This window comes from Trichogramma pretiosum, unplaced genomic scaffold, assembly GCF_000599845.2.
Source record: "Trichogramma pretiosum strain Unisexual culture from Peru unplaced genomic scaffold, Tpre_2.0 scaffold56, whole genome shotgun sequence".
NCBI lineage: Eukaryota > Metazoa > Arthropoda > Insecta > Hymenoptera > Trichogrammatidae > Trichogramma > Trichogramma pretiosum.
Genome location: NW_019641680.1, coordinates 503,066 through 523,225, shown reverse-complemented (window position 1 = coordinate 523,225; position 20,160 = coordinate 503,066). Strand labels below are relative to the sequence as shown.

Sequence of the window (20,160 nt, the reverse complement as noted above, 5' to 3'; positions counted from 1 at the left end):
TTTTTAGTATCGCTTCTGAATAGGTAATTGAATATTAAATTTATAATTTCCTCAATTACTTATAGGTAAATACATTCATTTGCAATATTTCTTTACCTGAAAAGTAAATTATAATCTTAGGTTAATCTCGCATCTTTTGCACTATTATGAAAAGAACAAAATCAAGTTATTTCCGAGCTTCGTCAGCCAAACTCAACGATCGTTAAGTGTACACAATCGTTCGAAATGACATTCAGTCTGCAGGCGAAAATTCGCATGTCTCGAGCGTCAATCGAAGCGTTCATGCTGTTTGCGAGCACAAATCGAACGGCGAGCTTCTCCTTCCCTCCCCCCAGTCCCCATGCACACGGCGCCGAGGTTTTTGCTTGCAGAGTGCAGACTCGAAGCGCATATATATACACACATCGCGAGTTCTAGTGTATGTCGGGCTTTCGCGGCGCAGCAGTAGACTCTCTCTCTCTCGTGTTGTGTTCTCGGAAGAGAGAAGTAGTGAAAACTCGCCGCGCAAACATATCTCGTACGAGCCCCCCGTGCGGATCGGCCTGAATTAATAACAATACGACTCTTATCGGTCGGTTATATTACATATATATAGATAAAGAAGTGCATCGACTCAATAATGACGCTGAGGAGCATCGGAAAGCTACTCTCGCGGCCGCTGTCATCCGCGTCCAAGTGCAGCAGTTGCAGTAGTGGCCATCAGTTGATTCTCGGTCTGCGTAACTTCTCGCTCAGCAGCTCGTACAGCATGAGGTTCGTTGCACCTTTATACTGTTCTCTCGTATAAGTACGCGACGTCGATAATAGCATTAGAAAAAAGAACGACGTTGTAGAGCGCGAACCAAGATACTACACGTGTAAAGCTTGCTCGTGTGCGAATTGGCTTATATACGATGTGCACTTGCAGATAGATATATGTACAATACCGTATATCGAACGCCGGCCTGCAATGTTACGTTATATGTACCTACCCTATATCGTACCCCCTCGTTCAACGCTGCTCTTATTATGTGTGTATATAGCACCCGCGTATACGATACATGTTTATCTACTAGACTCGAGGCTTAAACTTTTCGGGCTTGCTCGAGACATGCAGTGCAGAAAAGGATGAATATGACACACCTTATCGTCACGAGGAGCCGGTCACGTTCGTGTGCATTTTTCCAAAAACTATATGATTATCTAAAGGCTCCTTTCTCGAAGCACCATTTCGACTTTAAATCATTTATTTTTTTTTTTATTCGTTCGAACGGCAGACCCCGAGAGTTCCATCGTTAATTCGCATATTCTTACGCAATGTTGCACGCCGTATATTTCCCCTTTTGGCGGGCATAAGGCGCGCGAAAAACAAGCGCAAACATACGCTCTTCTTTACAACGCGCTTTATTTTTATCGTATACACAATCGCTGCGTGTTATACGTAGTGGTATATAATACAATAAACATTAGCTCCCGAGGAAATGTTTTTTTTTTGCGCGCGATTTCTCTCTTATCGCGCGATTCGTCGCGAGCCTCCGTAACAAATTCAATGTCGAAATAATGCTAATTTACTTTTGACTCGTTGCGTGTGAGTCTCTTTTGCGATTGGTTCGTCCTATTGCGCGTTTTGGAAAATACAGAAGACGTTTGAGCTTCGAACGAACCGCAAAATAGCACACGCGTGACTTACATAAACGCAGCAGCCTCGCGGCAGCGAGCCGCGCGCTGTGCAATAAGCACAAAGTGCTCGTTAATCATAATTGAAATGCATCGTTATCGGACGTCGATGAAAATTGTACCCGCGCGAGAGGCTCGAGATATTGAAAAGCTCGACGGTGCGGCATAATTTCAATTGCCACGAGACTCGTATCGATCCTGTTTTTCTCCTTGCCTATATACGCGAATGTATAATTACGAGTTTGTTGTAATTCGTTGGTTAATTTGTGTGCACGCAACACAGGTTCGTGCAGTTCGTCAACAAAACCGGTGGGCCGCAGCATCTCGGCGTCCAGCTCCAGCAGGGAGGCGACATAATCGCCATCTCGGTGCTGAACTCGCGGATTCCCAACACGCTGAAGAAATTCCTCGAGGGCGGCGAGGACCTGCTGAAAAAGGCAAAGAGGTGAGAGAATCGTCGGAGAACGAAGCTCCATTACCATTGAATGAAAATAATATTATTATGCGCTATGAAATTAAGCGAGAATACGAAGTTAATGTTTTACTTATTTATTTTGACACGATGATTTTGTTGGCTTTGTACAACAGCGGCGAGTTAAGAGCAGAAATAGAGAGGTCAGTTTGCTCGAGAACCCCCCATTTTTTCCGTGTTTATTGTGTTTAAAAAAAACCTTCAAAACGACGGAGGACCGTTCAACGTAATCCTATTCAATTTTTTTCCACGTTTTTCCGCATGTTTTTGTCATTGAATCGCGTGCTCGTCCCCCACTCGGGTAAAATTGAAAAAACTATTTGAAATAAATCGACTTTTTACGTAACCAAATTTACCGTCGACCGTATCCCATTTGTCTCGATTGAGTGAAAATGAACTAACTGCAGTTTGTGCATGAATCGCATCGATTCGCGGATCGAAAATCCATGACCATTTTTAAAATACTTCATAACGATCAAAATTTTGCACGCAAACGATATATAGGTTGGTCGCCGAGGGCCGAAGCGTCATATCCGAGAAAGATGTCATACTGCTGCCACCGGTCACGCGCATGGACAAGCTGGCCTGCGTCGGTTTGAATTACAGCGGCCACTGCAAGGAACAGAATAAAGAGCCACCGTCGAGTCCGGTGATCTTCAGCAAGTTCGCGAGCAACGTCATCGGCCCCTACGACGACATACACCTGCCAACGATATCGGAGGTATATATTCTCTTTCGATTGTAAATTTTGCCATCGGCATATTCTCCCAAACGCACAGGAGGAAAATGCTATTTTTAGAAATTGACACAGGTACTCGATTCGAGCGCGAATAAACTCCGTTATCTTTTGTCCGCGGTTTACATCTACAGAAAGTCGACTGGGAAGCCGAGCTGGCCATCGTGATCGGCAAAAAGTGCAAGGGCCTGAACAATCACGAGGCCGAGGACTGCATCTTCGGTTACACCGTGGCGCAGGATCTGTCGGCGCGCGACTGGCAAAAGGGCACGCGCAACGGCGGCCAGTTTTTGCTCGGCAAGGCCATGGACAATTTCTGCCCGCTGGGGCCGGCCGTAGTGACCAAAGAGGCCGTCGCCGACGTCAAGAATCTCGCCGTCAGGACGTGGGTCAACGGCGAGCTCAAGCAGGACGGCAATACCTCGGAATTGATTTTCAAGACTCACGACATCGTGGCTTATCTGTCTCAGTGAGTTATATTATTGCGGGTTTCGAGTCGATGATGCAACGTCGACAAAAAGTCTGAATTATCCTTGCGTATGATTGCAGATTTTTCACTCTGCTGCCTGGAGACGTTATCTTGACCGGAACACCAGCCGGTGTGGGCTTCGCGCGTAATCCCCCCGAGTATTTGAAAGTAAGTAAACCGTCGAGGCTTTCTGAGATGCATAATATTTTGTTATTAATCGAGTGCGGAAATTAATTTTATGCAATTATTTTCAGAAAGGAGATATCCTCGAAACCGAGATTGAGAGTATTGGACGTTTGAAGAACAAATGCATCTGATGTTTCGACAGTAATACCATGTATTGCTCGAAATCAATCAGTTCCAATGATGAAGTTTTAGCTTCTGCTCGAAACTTTCAAGTCATAATATAGTTGCTGTTATATCTCTAAAAATTTTAAAATGTGATTGTGCTTGTAAAATATTCATTCTAAAGCCATTTTAACACAATTACTCTACCGGTCAGCCACCAATACTTAAACTCCACAAGTAGTAAATATTTACATGAATCAAATATCACCAATATTGATTAGTCACTTATATATAAATGCGCTACACGAGTATTATAATCTTATAATGTTCATCATTGTATTTCATGATTTTACAATCAACGGTAATATAATCAAAAAAGTCAGTAGCGAATCAAACAAACATTAATGTACGTAATATAATAAGATACTCTCTACATATTGTTCAAGAAATACTTTACCAGGTTTAAGCATGTTTTTGTGATTTGTGATAATACATCTAGTACTTCAAATAAAATTTGAACTGTTAAAAAAGCACGGAATTTTATTTAATCAATTGTATTTTGACCTGTTGCAGGATATATTTATTTCACTTTTTAATAAAAGTTTTGAGAAAACTTATTCATTTATACACCATAAAGTAAATTAATACTTGTACATTTTAACCAATAGATATTTACAAAAATATATTTACAATTTGTAAAATTACAAAGTCATTTTTAAAGCTGTACAAAATTCATGTCATTAAATATTTACTTATTTTAAGCATTTGTCCAATTTTCTAAAATCCACACAACTTCAAACTGTGGTTGCTTGTCCTCTTCTTCTGGAAAAACGTAGTCTGTAATGTCTCCCCATTTTTCATTGTAAACAATTTTTTGCTTTATTGTTCGTGGTATCTTTGATGCAACATGTGCTTGGCTTTTTTCGTTACCATATTTCTTCTCGAATGCATACCAATCTTCTAACTGATATGCCCTGTTGCATTTATATTTACTTGATTTTAAAGCATTATATAAGCTATTTGACTCTATTGTACAGATGTTCATAACCATTTAAAATAATTGTTGATTTTTATGCTGATTGATACAAAAAAAATATCTTGATGTATAATAAAAAATTAATTCTTTGCGACCAATACACATGTATCATAATTTTATATTGTTTATCGTTGTATTTCATGATTTTACCATGTTGACAAGATATTTTTTATTAAATTTTTCAATAGAGAGTTTTCATAGCAAAATTGGTAATGTGAAAAAAATGGTGTAAAATTCATTAATTTATTTCAATAATTATCAAAATTATTTTCTATCATTTTCAAAAAAGTTAACTTTCATACCATCGTATGAAAATACCACTGAGAATCTTCTTTATCGACTTTTTACCTTGAACTCGATACGCGGGAAAGGTACACTCTATAGTTCAGAGAACTGACCATGGATGTCTTAAGTAGTTCAATCTTTTTATCTTTTTTATTTTAAATAATTGATTATTTTAAAAAATTGTTTGGATCAATAGCATGAGTATCTATAGTCTTTATCGCGAAACAAAGCATTAATAAAGCGAGATGTAAAGTGGATTTTGTTATATACAGGAGGGAACTACAAATTCTAATACATAATATTCAGATCAATTATAAATAAATAAAGTGCTCGTTTTTTCTTGTATAATGAATTTACTTGTTATAAGTTGAATATTATTTTGTATACATACTGAAATAGGATTGGAAACCCCATGATATCATTGTCTATAAAAATTTTCTGATCGGTTTTCTGAATACGTACATTCAATTTTTTAAACTTATTTTATGAAATTGCGTGAGTGATTCACTCCACTGATATGCATTTTCGGTTGGCTTATTCACGTGTACATCTTTTTGCCATCTACTATACAGAGCATTTACGTTTAATCGTTATTATCTTTATTTAACTTTATCCCACATATATCGCATTAATAAGCGATTTTATTATGTACTGCATTCACGTGCGCTTTAAGATAATTCTTAGTCACATATTTCTTTCCACGTGCATTGCATGAAGATGTGATACCATGATACATCGCAGTGGATTTGGAGACCATCCTCTCTTGCAAATGCCATTCGGCATAAATCACATGGGTGTGTGAGTGATACCATAGATGTGTGTGTGAAGCGAACGAACAAATAGATTCAATAATATTTACAAATTATATGTTATGAAGAAGGGATCAAATTGTTTAAAAGGAAGCAAAACTTAACTACTATTATAGATCATCGAAGAAATTACATTAACGAGATCCGTACATTATGCCAAAAATCAAAATTTCGATCCAGTTTTCTGAAACTACTAGAAAAAAATTCACTAGAACTTCACTAGAAAACTGGATCAAAATTTTGATTTTTGGGTTGGGGTACGGATCTCCTTAAATATCTTTGATAATACAAACAAACAAGAAATTAAAAAAATTATTTTATGATGTGCGAAGTGAATTTTACGGAATGAACGACAGAAAATTCGGTATCTCAAGATTTGACTTTTTCATTGATTTGACAAACAAAAAGAAAAGCAAAAAGTCATAAAAACATTATCATCGCCAGGTAAAAGGAGATTTTTATAGATCGAGTAATTAGAGGTATAATGAATTTTGTGTATTAATTTACAATAAGGACAGAATGCGTAAGCACAGGAAATTTCGGTGTTCCAACGGATGTTTACGGCTTTAGCTTTGAGGTTATGTTCAAGGTCAAATTCAAGGTCACCAATCGATTCCCCGTCAAAAAATACATAAAGTACATGGGTTTGTGAATTTTTTCAAATTTTTTCATCATTTTTATCGCGGAGAATCAAATTTTTAAGTTTTTCCCATTTAAAATACATGTAAGCTTCAAGCCGCTTGAGGGCCACCTTCAAATCATTTTTTCGGACTCTATAACCCGGCTTTCTCATTGTCTAATCAAATAGAAGACATCTAGGTGGGGGGAGAAGCAATACAGAAAAGTCGTGAAATAACAGACGACCTAATGTGCGTTCTGACTTTCTATTCTCTGCGACTGCGCTCTACTGCAGTTAATCCACTTTTTGACTTTCTTTCTGGTCTTTATACAAATTGGTCTCAGATACATATACTGGAGATCACTTTACGTTACGACAGCGCTACACGTGCATGCAGGTTGAATAATCTTGGTAAGTACACGGAGAAAAAAATATAATAAATATAGTTAGAATTCACGGTAAAAGTTACTATAATATGTAGTTAGGAGGTGACATCGACACATTTTAGTAATTTTTACTATTTAATGTAGGAAAAATTTATTCTATTGAATTTTATCAAAATTTCACATTTATTATAGTAATTTTTATATTATGAGTAGTAATATTTCTTGTTTGAATAGTAATTTTTCTTATTCAGATTAATAATCATTGATATAAACTGTATTAAATTTTCCTTGGGTAAATGAAATTTAGTAGAAAAATTTTTTTTCATCAATCGATTGACTTGATTTTACTGGGGATTTCGAAGGCATATCTTTCGATTGACAATTTTGAAAATATTATTTTTTTTTGTCTAGTCGTATCAAACTCTAACCGCACACTCGCTGTATCTTAATCCTACCTAATCTAAATAACCTATTATTACAACTAATCACACGCTCATATAGTATAACATGTTAATAAGCTTGATTAATTGTCAAGATAATAAAGATACTTCAAAACGAGATAGGCACAAAATTTTCTCATCGTAGCAAGCAGTCATTTACTTTAGTCAAAAACGACTTGGTACTTTTAAGGCTATGGTCGTGAACGCCACCTTGTGTCAGCTCACAAGGTGGCGTTCATTTGCTAAGATTATATTATTCAGTATTATGTTTCTTAACATAAAATATGTAACTATAAAATAAAATTTACTACAGTGAAATTTTTACTATACACTATAGCAATTATTGTACCGATTTTTATTAGAATATTTGATACCTCTAAGAAAATTTGTTTTTATATTATCAAAATTCCTGATAATAGATAGGTGTCACACCATTACTATTTAGAACAGTAATTTTTACTGCGAATGTAACAATATTTCTTGTATTATTTTCTCCGAGTAGTTCAAGTGAAAAAGAAGTGATATTAATACATTTTATAAACTATTTATATAATTCATCAACTATTTTTAGTGAATTGTGAGTGTGAGTACGCAAAAATGTCTGACATTAATCACTTGAAGAGCTTACGTAAAAACGTCAATTGGGAAATCGAGAGAGAGAGACGCCAATTCAGCCGTGAATTTTTTCCTCTGATCTGCAATTGGGAGGGCCAATTTCCGAATCTTCGGGAGATTTTTCAAAGCGAAGAAATCACTCATCTTCTCACGGATACCTCTGACTTGAACGCGAACTCAATGCACAATATGGAAGGACGAGTTATCACAAAATTGCAGATGGCTCTGTTCTTTGGTGATTGGGAGGAGGCCGAGGCCGAACTAAGCAGAGGGGCCGATGCAAATGTACCAAATTCAGAGGGAATGACGAGTCTTCACGTTATTGGCTTGGCAGGCCATGACTGGGCCGACACATTTTTCCGGATCATGGCAGAGCTAAGTCTGCGTGTGAAAGTCAATATCCCGAACAAAAAGGGTCGTATGCCGCTGCATTTGGCACTGGCTAATGACAACAGGAAGGTGGCTGAAGCATTGCTTAGAAGACACGCCGATCCCAATTATGCCGACCATGATGGATATACGGCTCTGCACGTAATTTGCAAGAGAGACAAGGACCAAGGTTTGCTCAAGGAATTTTTCAAGATCGTCAAAGAAATTCCGACATCGGTGCAGGTCGACGCCCGAGACAAGGAGGGCAACACACCGCTGCACTTGGCTGCCGCCGGTGGCTCTTTGATATTGGTCGAGTTGCTGCTGAAAAATCAAGCCAATCCAAACTCGCAGAACAAGGAAGGATCGACGCCTCTGCATTTGATTTGCAAGAGAGACATCAACGGCGGCTTGGTGAATCAATTCTTCAAGGTTGCCCTCGATATGGATCTGCAGGTGCTAATCAACGCCCAGGACAAGAGGGGCAACACCCCACTGCATTTGGCTCTGGCTGCTGGCTGCTGCAACCGGAATATGGTACAATTGTTGCTGAGAAATCAAGCCGACCCGAATCTGCCCAACGAGGAGGGCCAGACGCCTCTTCACTTAGTTTGCAACAGGTATCACAAAGACATCACGGCCTATGAATTTTTCAATATTTGCAAATTTGAAAAGAAGTCGTTGGAGGTCGATGCCAAGGACAACAAAGGCCGTACACCACTACAACTGGCCGTGGCGAATCTTTTGATGGAAGAAGTCAATTTACTCTCAAACTATGGGGCTGATCCATCTAAATTCGTTTTCCCTAGCAGGGATGACTTCCACCAGTCGCTCGGTTACCACGAAGACGACGCTTGGCTTATCAAGGGGGATAGAGTAAGTCGTGCTCTCCAAGTCTTGAAGATTCTCGAGGAACGGGGATATAAAGTGGATCGCAGCGACGCCATGACAATCGTGCGATTGTTTCGCGAATGGGGATTCTTACAAATGAAAGAGGATCTTGCAAGAGTGTGGCGCAAAGGGACGAAACCCACAAATTCTGATTTTCATAGTAGCGACGAATCCATAAAAAAGGCTGCTCATATGCAGTGGTTCAATACAACAACGCGAGAATTTTTCCAAAAATGGTATATGCCTGTTCTCGAGCCGCTGATGAAGAAAACTACGAAAAATTTAAAACTTGCTTGTTGGAGATCTATAAAATAAACCTCATGATGGCAATGAGTACCTTTCTTATTACTATTATTTTTCTTGTAATTTTGTATGTTATTTTAAATGTACTACATTTTCCATATAATTTAAATAAAAATATTTAAAAAAACTTGAATCTTTTTTAAATCTTAAATCATCTTTTCGTGAACATTTCTTTCCACATGTAATACACGTGTGGGTGATACCTTTGTGCACCGAATCGACGTGGTTTCCAGCCTTTTCTAGACGCGCTTCGCTTGATGTAGAATTAGTTATTCAATTATATTTTGATTTGCTTCAACTTTATTATTCATGCTTTTTTTGTGCTTTTCATGTAAATTTTTCAAAAATTTTCTACTCTCATATCTTGACGTTTGTAATTAATTACTTTTTTTCAATTTGAGCCTGACAGTTACATGAAGAGATAGCATAACAAAGCTTCATTATATCTTATGAAATGAAAATCTTCATATAATTTAAATAAATATATTTAAAATAACTCACTACCGAATCTTGTTAGTAAACGAAAAGTATTTATGAAAAATTAAATAAATTAATTTTTAAAATTCAATGAAAATTAATATCTAAAAAATTTGAAACAATAAATCGAAAATAATAAGTTAGCTGTCTATGCACATTCGTCAGCAAAAAAAACTTTAGAGTCCTTTTCCTTTGTTGAGTTTTATTGGTCTATATTTGACTTTTATATTAGATTTTTAATTTTTGTTTTTCAATTACATTTTGATTTGGTTCAACTTCAATTTTTTTAGATTCTTTTTAAATTTTTTCAAGACTATTATTCATGCTTTTTTTGTGCTTTTCAAGACTTTCCTACTTTCATATCTTGACGTTTGTAATAAATTACTAATTTTTAATTTGAGCCTGACCTTTACATACAGAGACAGCATAACAGAGCTTTATAATGTCTTATGAAATTAAAATTGTCATATATCGCATGTATAGTAGGGTGGTCCACTTTTTCAAAAATTTTTTGTATCTCGGGGGATCCATCGAAATCAGAAAGTTTGAGGTCTAAAATAAATTTTCCCGTAAACTAGAACTCAAAAAAATGATTTTAGATGGTGTCGATGGATTTTTGAAGTTTAAAAACGCGCTCTAAAAAAGAAGCAAAATCGGGCTATCATTCGATTTATTTCAAACTCTGTTTAGAGTGTAAAAATAAACTTGACAATACATTTTCTTATGTGCTTTTGTCGGCAGAATCGAATGCCGTAGTCAGTTTTGACCTAGGAGCACAATTTCATTCAAAAAAATACACTTTTTCGATCGTTCTTTTTCGCAAATTCCGCAAAGTTCATTTTCGAGCGAGTGCCAAATGAACAGAAAAAATCTAGAAAATTTTTTGACACCACCAAAGTTTAGGATTTTTTATGACGAATCCAATGGTATAAATTAGTATACACTTTGAAATTATTTTAATGCAGAAAAATACAACTTTATCCCAAAAACGACATTACGAAAAATTGAAAAATCGAAAAGTGTATTAGTTTCTTCCAGGAAATGGCTAAGTAGAATCAGCTATGGAAAAAATTGCATGAAATTATCTGATAGGTTTTTTTCTCACCTTTCCAACGCCGGTTTCAGAAGTTAAAAATTCGCAAGATTCGCTGAGATACAGCTATTTAATTTGTACGATGCATTTTTTAGGCTTAAAATTCAATAATTCTGAGCTAGCTCTATTCATTAAAAAACCTGCGAAGCACAATTTAAGCCTGAAAAATACATCGTACAAAAATAGCTGTATCTCAGCGAATCTTGCGAATTTTTAACTTCTGAAACCGGCGTTGGAAAGGTGAGAAAAAAACCTATCAGATAATTTCATGCAATTTTTTCCATAGCTGATTCTACTTAGCCATTTCCTGGAAGAAACTAATACACTTTTCGATTTTTCAATTTTTCGTAATGTCGTTTTTGGGATAAAGTTGTATTTTTCTGCATTAAAATAATTTCAAAGTGTATACTAATTTATACCATTGGATTCGTCATAAAAAATCCTAAACTTTGGTGGTGTCAAAAAATTTTCTAGATTTTTTCTGTTCATTTGGCACTCGCTCGAAAATGAACTTTGCGGAATTTGCGAAAAAGAACGATCGAAAAAGTGTATTTTTTTGAATGAAATTGTGCTCCTAGGTCAAAACTGACTACGGCATTCGATTCTGCCGACAAAAGCACATAAGAAAATGTATTGTCAAGTTTATTTTTACACTCTAAACAGAGTTTGAAATAAATCGAATGATAGCCCGATTTTGCTTCTTTTTTAGAGCGCGTTTTTAAACTTCAAAAATCCATCGACACCATCTAAAATCATTTTTTTGAGTTCTAGTTTACGGGAAAATTCATTTTAGACCTCAAACTTTCTGATTTCGATGGATCCCCCGAGATACAAAAAATTTTTGAAAAAGTGGACCACCCTACACTGAAAAAATTCTGTTAATAAATTAATACCAAGATACACATGAAATGTATATTCGCATACTAGTGGTATACACTTATAAACTGTTATGGCTAAGTTTTTCTCACATCTATGTGTTGGGCATCTTTCGTCACCACTGTTGCGCGCGATTTGCGCTCAACATGGGACTGAACCCCCACCATCAATACTTGGCACACTGCAGCCAAGTCAATATACCGGCGGCGTCGGCCACCGCCGACCGCTGCAAGTTGGTCACAGATCGCGCTCAACATAGGTGACGGAACACGCACAACATTTCGCGCTCATAAAACTTGGCCAAAATCGAATATCATTTCATACCAACATATGAACTGAAATTCTGTTCACAAAATTTCGGTCGAGATTTCAAACCAAATGTGGTTTTCATTTACGAGCAGAATTTTTTCAGTGTAATGTATAGTTGACACCACTAAGCACTGCACTATTGTTATTTTTGAGTTCACTGTAATCGTTCAACTTCTTTGTAACTTTTATTATTTTATTTTGCTTACTGAATTCACAGTGAAAATTCAATTTTGTAGCTTTGTCGTCAAAAAATTCTTTTTTGATCTTCATTGCAGTTTCCGCTTTAAATGTGGGTTGCTTTTTATAATCACCACTGTACTTTATATTTTGCCAGTAACCTTGATTGTATAAAATTTATTATCAATAAAATTAATCCAAAATCTTCTTTATCGGAGTAATAATAAATCGGGTTGATTCGCGGGTGCGTGGAAGAGCCGAGACCCGTTTGAATCTCGAAATTTTACGAAAAATACGTGATACTTTATTTTTGCAAAGTATCGATCGCCACTGAAATCGCTGCTGCAACGAATCAGTATATGAGCGCACATCACTCGACGAATCCCATAGGCTGCACATGTACTTGGTAAAAGACAAAACCTCCAGCGGGGGGTCGAAAAAGGCCATCTCCTAATTCGCAACAATGGCCAGATCGCCTACAATATCGCATCGACATGACCCCGCACCGATTCGTATAGCACGAAACGGACACGCCATTGTCCGATGCCGCAGCTTATTACCAGTGGTAAACGCAGCCCATATAACAACGATAACAGATGTGCGCCCCGCCGAATAGAGAGAGAAAACGCTTGGCGGATCGTATTTTCTTTTCTGCGGTATGAGCGGCCCGACGATCATCGTCGACTTTATATCATCGAGGGGGGAAATCGAAAGATAGATGGGCGTGAGGATCTGCTGCTGATGCCGCTGCAAATGGATGCTTTACTTATTTTGGGCTGCCTTGCGTACATATGCGCGTATGCCTGCCACTTGTCGCCGCGTATGTAATTCAAACCTTTAGCAGCTTTAGAAATTTAATTTTTATAGCGCATTTTATCGTAGTCATTTCTTAATTTATTCGATAAAATAGGATCGAAACATTTAAGCATAAGTGATTTCATTTTGTATCTGTTACTATTTTAAATTATAAATAGGGTTCGACAGGTGATGGGCTTAATTTGTTATTCTCAAGTTATAATGTTGGTTATAAAAAGTGAAATTGATAATTGCACGCAAAGTAAAACAACTTATTAAAATAATACTCTACAGTTCACACCCACGTGAACAAAAAGTAAGGAAGATTATTCATGTTTACAAGGATCTATGCACTCGATGTTGTCAATAAGAAGTTTTTTGGAAAGTACTTAGTTTTGTAAGACCGAAAAATTTCTTGAAGGAATTTTAAATTATTTCAAATATTGTAAGGATAATGTATAAACAGATAAATTGGTAACTAAACGGTAAACAATACAATCATAAACAATTGTGACATCGTCCCTCGAACACATTTTGTTCCTCAATGGAACAAGCCATGATACCAAAACATAAATTTTACTCGTTCAATTTCTGTGGCACTAAATAGACAGATCCATTGTTTAATTTGGGCATCAAAATGGATACACTAGAATCAAGTATGATAATACACCAAGATACAATTCACAACGAACAAAAAGATTACGCATGCGACAAGTGCGAAAAGAAATTCGAGTTCCGAAGTCATTTGAGTAGGCACCAAATATCAGTACACAAAGGACGCAATGATTTTTCATGTGACAATTGCGAAAAGAAATTTGTGAAAAAATCAAGTTTGCTTACGCACCAAAAATTAGTACACAAAGATCGTGAAGATTACTCATGCAAAAAGTGTGCGAGGAAATTTGAAAATAAATCCACTTTACTCAAGCACAATAAAATATTCCACGAAGTCTTTAAAGATTATTTATGTGAAAAGTGCGCCAAGAGATTTGGAAATAAACAAAGTTTGCTCACGCACATAAAGACAGTCCATGAAGGTAGCCAAACTTTCATATGTGAAAAGTGCGGGGAGAAATTTGGACAAAAAAAAAGTTTGTTTCTACACCAAAAAACAGTCCACGAAGGTCTCAAAAATTTCGCATGTGACAATTGCGAGCAGAAATTTGTGAGTAAATCAGATTTGTTGATGCACCAAAGGACAATACATAAAGAACGTAAAGATTATGCATGCGATTATTTTGAAAAAAAATGCGGACATAAACGTAATTTACTGGTGCATATAAAAACCATCCACCAAGGTCGTAAAGACTTCGCATGCGACAAATGCGAGAAGAAATTTGGACACAGAGGGACTATGCTAACCCACCTAAAAACAGTACATGATGGTCTCAAAAATCTCCCATGCGACAAGTGCGAAAAAAAATTCGGACATAAAAAATATTTGTTAGGGCACCAAAAAATAGTCCACGAAGGTCGCAAAGATTTCGCCTGTGACAAGTGCGAAAAGAAATTCGGACGTAAAAAAGATTTGTTCCAGCACCAAAAAACAGTCCACGAAGGTCGCAAAGATTATGCATGCGACTATTGTGGAAAAAAATTCGGACACAAATGTAATTTACTTTTGCATATAAAAATTATCCACCAAGGTCGCAAAGACTTCGCATGTGAAGAGTGCGAGCTAAAATTTGGAGAAAAATCGAAATTAATCAGACACCAAAGGACAGTTCATGACGGTCACAAAGATTATTCATGTGAAAAGTGCGCCAAGAGATTTGGAACTAAACAGAATTTGCATTTACACATAAAAATAGTCCACGAGGGTCGCAAAGATTTAGCATGTAACAAATGCGAAAAGAAATTTGGACAAAAATCGGATTTGTTAAAGCACCAAAAAACAGTACACGAGGGTCGCAAAGATTTTGCATGCAACATGTGCGAGAAAAAATTTACACAAAAACCGAGTTTGCTCACCCACCAAAAAACAGTTCATGAAGGTCGGAAAGATTTCGCATGCGACCTTTGTAAAAAAGAATTCGGATACAAATCAACTTTGCTCTACCATCAGAACGCAGTACACGAAGGTCGGAAAGATTTTGCATGTTACAAGTGCGAAAAAAAATTCGGGCGAAAACAGCATTGGCTCAAACACCAAGAAATAGTCCATAAGGGTTGAAAAAATTTTTCAGGTGAAATTTGCGAAAAAAATAATGATTGACAATTGTAAATGTGTAGGGATACATAATACATGTTTTTCCAAAATTTGAATAAAAATTGTACTTAAATAATGGTTTATTACCTAAATTGCGGGAATTCGATATGATTATACTTGTGTTCACTGTCGTACTGTTGATTTATTTTTCAACCAGATTTTGCGTACAACTGATTATTATTCTCTGTTCATTTTTTGACTACTTAGATCTTAGCTCTTATTCAACCAATATCCCAGATTTTTTTCCCACGTCATTTTTGCAGCTGTCAATGGGGAGAACATTTTGTTGATTAACTAATTTTTGATAAACCTCACGTAATGATGTGCAACCCTGAATCGATCAAACATGCACTAGAATAAGATTTTGAAGAATTTGCTGATGAACCGAGAAGTTTTTACCGAAAAAACCAAAGTAGAAACCATTTGATAATTTAATTTAAATCCAAAAATGTTTTCTGAATTTTCTTCAAAATTAGTAAAAGCTTATCGTAATTGCTTTTTTCTTTTTCTTGGTACTATTACCAATTCCAAAATCGTATATTATCTTATAATGTATTATCTTATATTTTCTTAATTAGATATATTATCTTATATTATCTTATACTATCTATATTAAATCAGCACTTTTTCTAATCCACTATCGTGGTAGCCACTTTCAACTAGACATCGATTTGAAAAAAGTTGCTGAAATCATTGATAGTCTCGAGTTCCAATTATTTCACGAATTTAAAATAGTTTATTCAGCTGCATACACAGTCAGCTGCGCCAAAAAACTTGACCCATCGAAATTTTCAGTTTTCATAAGCCACGAAACGAATTTTTTTTGTAACGCATTGTACACGATCGGATTTTTTTTCAATGCATATAAGCCGTGTCTCGAGCCTCGCGCGTGATTCAACGAGCTCTCAATTATACCGTACTTATATTTATGCTGCGCGATCTCACTTCTGTACAGCCAAGAGATAAGCTCGCCCTTACTTGCACGCGCGTATATGCAATATTTATAAACCGATCGCGCACGCAGGCGGCCGAGGCTAATTGAAAACGTCCTCGCCTCTCGCCCGATACACGCGGCACTCGATGCGGCGACGATCACGACCATCGGCTTCTACTGCAGCTCGCGTAAATTATATTTATTTAAATTAAACGCGCGTATATGGTTATAATACGACCGGTGCGAGCATGTATATGAAAAGATAAGAAAGAATAATTTGTGCGCGGTCGTTTATTTTCTCCGCTGTTACATATGCCATTGCTAATTTGAGAAAATTATCGGTACTCGCGATCGGTTAATTGTTGATTGCAAATACACGCGCCCAACGCCGAGTCTTTAATTTTTGTAATTTCGCGTCGTGCAGTGCCAGCTACATACTCGAAAAGCAAAGATTAACTTTACGCCTCGAATTTTAAATGCTTTTCAATGTTCTCTGCCCTGCTGCTATATACAGTAGTGCACGCGGCCGAAACTTATTTTATAATGTGGGCATTGACGGAGAAAGAGAACGAGAGAGAGGGAGAGAGAGAGAATCATTGTATACATCACGCCCTAACCATCCCCCGCTGCAAATGAAAAGTACATTTAAAAGGGACAGATGCGAAAGTAATAGCGATCACGTGTTTGTGTGTTCCGTCGCGAGCGATCATCTCGAGGGAAATCAGAGATCGTTCAACGGCCCCTCGTGCCGCAGTGGAAGGATCTATGTAATTTAAGTAGGTATATCTGTGCGTGGCTTTATCGCACGCACGAAACGTATTACAGGCTACTCGTGCTTTATGACTGGACAGTGGAGTGTAGAGAGTTAACGCAGCTTCGCCACCTTGACGCATTGTTGTTCAATACATTTTTGCGCTTTTAATTTTCACGAGTAGTGCGGAAAAAATAAAACTGCTGATGTGATTCAAGGGCACATGATTTTTCTTTATTTACTAGGTCGTAATTTTATTTACCAAACAATTTTGAAGCTAAGAATAGCTTAGAAGATTACTTTTTTTTTGGTAGTAGGTACAGTGAATGAATGAAAACAAAGTCAAATAATTTTTATTACCTGTATTCAAGAAATTTGCCTCATAATATTTGTATAAAATTTTTTTCAATTATTAGAAGGTTTTGGGTTCTGAGACTTGGGCTCTTTTTGAGCGGTTTTTTGTCCAGGCCTAGTTAGCTTCTCTTCTCCTGGGACATAATCGGTAGCATTTTTTGGATTGCCATGTTGTCGATGATAATTGTCGTGCACTTTGATGAAATCATTGAAAGTCATTGGAGTTAATGTTTCTTCCTTGTAAATTACTTTGCGATTCATTTCTGTTTGTAGAAAACACCAAAAATATATTTTTATTAATTTGACTGTTTGCAAGTTACATTTAACTTTTTATAAAAAAATCAAAATATAATTTTTTTGATACGATTTCATTACATTCTAAAGTGTAATATTTTGAATGCTAGTTAAAACATCCTTTTTTAAAATTCCGAAAAAAGTGGAATTTTAAGTTATGGAAATGACATAACATGATCGTAAATTACTTTCGTTCAAATCACTGATATGGTTAGTAATATTCGAAAAAGTTCGTGTTTTTTTAAAAATAAAAATAATCGATTAAAATTACACGAAACTTATCACTATTTTTCAATTAAATCTAAGTTTTTTGATTGTTTAAATGTGCAATGCTCACTAAAACTGTTTGAAATCCAAGTTGGAAAGGTACAGATTTGTCGTAACTCCTCGAAGACGATCGGCTGTGTCTCGATCGAAAGCCAACGCCAGACTGTGACTAAATATTGGCGCAAACGCCGATCGGTTCAGCGCCAAACCTCCCCCGCATTTGCTTGCAATATTTTAATTCGAGGCGTAAGAAAGGAACGAGCGGATATGGAGTTGAGTTACACCTGATAATGTGGTCTAACAAAGTACAAAACAACACTCAGTCATACCGTCATGCACGCACGTGTTCACGCGTTCGTCGAATACATTCCATCGGTTTATCGATTCTCGTGCCAAGCGAGAATGCAGTGCGTATGCGTAATGTAGTATATACTGCAGGTTTCAAAAAGTTTTTGACAAAAACTTGCGATGTTTATGGTATCCCAGCTCAATAAGGCGAATTTAATCTCATGATTACCGTTTCAATTGAGGGTGCGTGGATACCCGAAAAATTGAGTTATCAACCGTTTCAACTCGACTCGTCGGGTTCGGATCAAGATGTAGACAACTTATGGAATGCGTAAAAATGTATGAAATATTTTAATAAATCGGTTACGATCGGCACGGTCCCTTACCAAAGAAAATAAGTGTCTATATTCTTTGGCGCTGCACTGCTCAGTCTACAGCGTTTATCTCAATTGCTCACCACGCGCCACGCCATGTGCAACTGAGAAAAAACTATTAGAGAGAGAAAGTATAGCTATACAATATCATATAGTAAAGCATCAGCTAGCTCTTCTGCCATGTGATGTCTGTTGACCTTGCCAACTTTTCGATGCTGTGCTTTTCGAACATCGTCAGCAACGTACAAATATTATAAAACGCTTTTAAATTAGTTAATACCTTTTTTCGTCACAAAATTTTCATTGATTTGAAAATTTACTTCTTGTATTATTTTTCTAGATTCGTCAACAATCTCGATAAGTAAAGCACTGGAACGTATAAAATTTACATTAAAAAATACATTCCATTAAAAAATTCGTCCACTTTAGGGAACGTAGTAACTTTCACTTGATTCCGCTCAGGCAATAGACTGAAGTGCTCAGCTTCAATGTTGCACAACACATGAAATACTTTAAATTTCGATCTTAAATGTTGTGAGCGCATTCTCTAATACCTACACTTTTCATGTATGCAATAAAAAAATTATTTCATTATCCGCGTTGATTAGTTAAAAATCCACAACGATTCAATGAAAAATCCTCGGGTAATTTTCGAGTGTGCTTTCACGAGAAAACCTCGTGGATTTTTCATTGAACCTCGTTATAAGTACACGACGATTGCATTTTTTTCGAACCATGTCTTATCCATGCGGATGAAACTGAGCCACACTTTTGTCACACTTTTTTTCACGCGGGTGACATTTGAATAGTGGCTGTTCTAACCAAAAAATTAAAACTTTGCCGTTAGTTTTAGGTTATTGTGCTATAAAATATCGTCTGCTCAACTTGTGTGAATAAGCTCTTTCAGACGCCTTCGACTCGTGCTCCAGCTCCTCATTGAGAAAAAGCATATCTACACCCGTTGCATAAAGTACGATAATCTTCTTACATCGTTGTACAAAAAGTCAAGATAGTGCCTTTTACGCTTTTGAAATTTTTAACTATAAATGTTTTTTATGAATAAACAAGATGAATAAGTCATGGACGAGGAATATTTGTTGGTTGACACTGAACATTTTATTCAATTCAATTGATACAGAATTTATTTGTAAGTTGCTTGAATGTCTCCACTGAAAACTCCACCTCCTCCACTGAAAACGCTTGAAAACTCCAGAAAACCGTTTACTCGAGATGTAACACAGATTTTAGGTTCATTTAGGTTATCTTATTATAACTACACTTATACACACCACATGTTCAACGCTAGCACGTACGTGTTGCACTGACGTGTAACTTTCACTTTCACTTTCACTTTCACATTTACCTTTCACTCAGTATTTGAAATTGCAGTGCGGTGAGAGTGGGGCTGCGCGTTGGTTACGGATACTTCATCTGCGCACGTGTACATCATAAACGGTTCCATAAACTCTGACGTGTTAGTGGAAGAAGGGGGAGGGCGTGAGAGGAATGATCACGAGATTTGAAAATATGGCCACGGTGGCGCTGTTGTACTGACAGAGCAGTATTTAAAGCGAGAGTAGCTCTCTCA

The 20,160-nt window shown here is 36.8% G+C and overlaps 2 protein-coding genes across 2 annotated transcripts; both read left to right on the top strand.

The window, feature by feature from the left end:
• The first annotated feature begins 445 nt into the window (after positions 1-445).
• Positions 446-4,382, top strand: LOC106658152 (fumarylacetoacetate hydrolase domain-containing protein 2A). The gene is made up of 6 exons (XM_014379981.2): positions 446-753; positions 1,940-2,101; positions 2,633-2,849; positions 2,999-3,333; positions 3,414-3,501; positions 3,588-4,382. Exons 1-6 carry the CDS (start codon positions 620-622, stop codon positions 3,648-3,650), a joined length of 999 nt encoding a protein of 332 aa, XP_014235467.1. The 5' UTR covers positions 446-619; the 3' UTR covers positions 3,651-4,382.
• A 3,618-nt stretch (positions 4,383-8,000) lies between these two features.
• On the top strand, positions 8,001-9,386 carry LOC111694119 (tankyrase-2-like). The gene is made up of 2 exons (XM_023460926.1): positions 8,001-8,423; positions 8,535-9,386. Exons 1-2 carry the CDS (start codon positions 8,001-8,003, stop codon positions 9,384-9,386), a joined length of 1,275 nt encoding a protein of 424 aa, XP_023316694.1.
• Positions 9,387-20,160: the final 10,774 nt, after the last annotated feature.

Coding starts and splice junctions, on each gene's coding strand:
- LOC111694119 (XM_023460926.1), top strand. CDS start 8,001: ATGGAAGGACGAGTTATCACAAAATTGCAGATGGCTCTGTTCTTTGGT. Junction 8,424..8,534: donor AAATTCCGACATCGGTGCAG/GTCGACGCCCGA, acceptor CCAAACTCGCAG/AACAAGGAAGGATCGACGCC.
- LOC106658152 (XM_014379981.2), top strand. CDS start 620: ATGACGCTGAGGAGCATCGGAAAGCTACTCTCGCGGCCGCTGTCATCC. Junction 754..1,939: donor AGCAGCTCGTACAGCATGAG/GTTCGTTGCACC, acceptor CACGCAACACAG/GTTCGTGCAGTTCGTCAACA. Junction 2,850..2,998: donor ACCTGCCAACGATATCGGAG/GTATATATTCTC, acceptor TTACATCTACAG/AAAGTCGACTGGGAAGCCGA.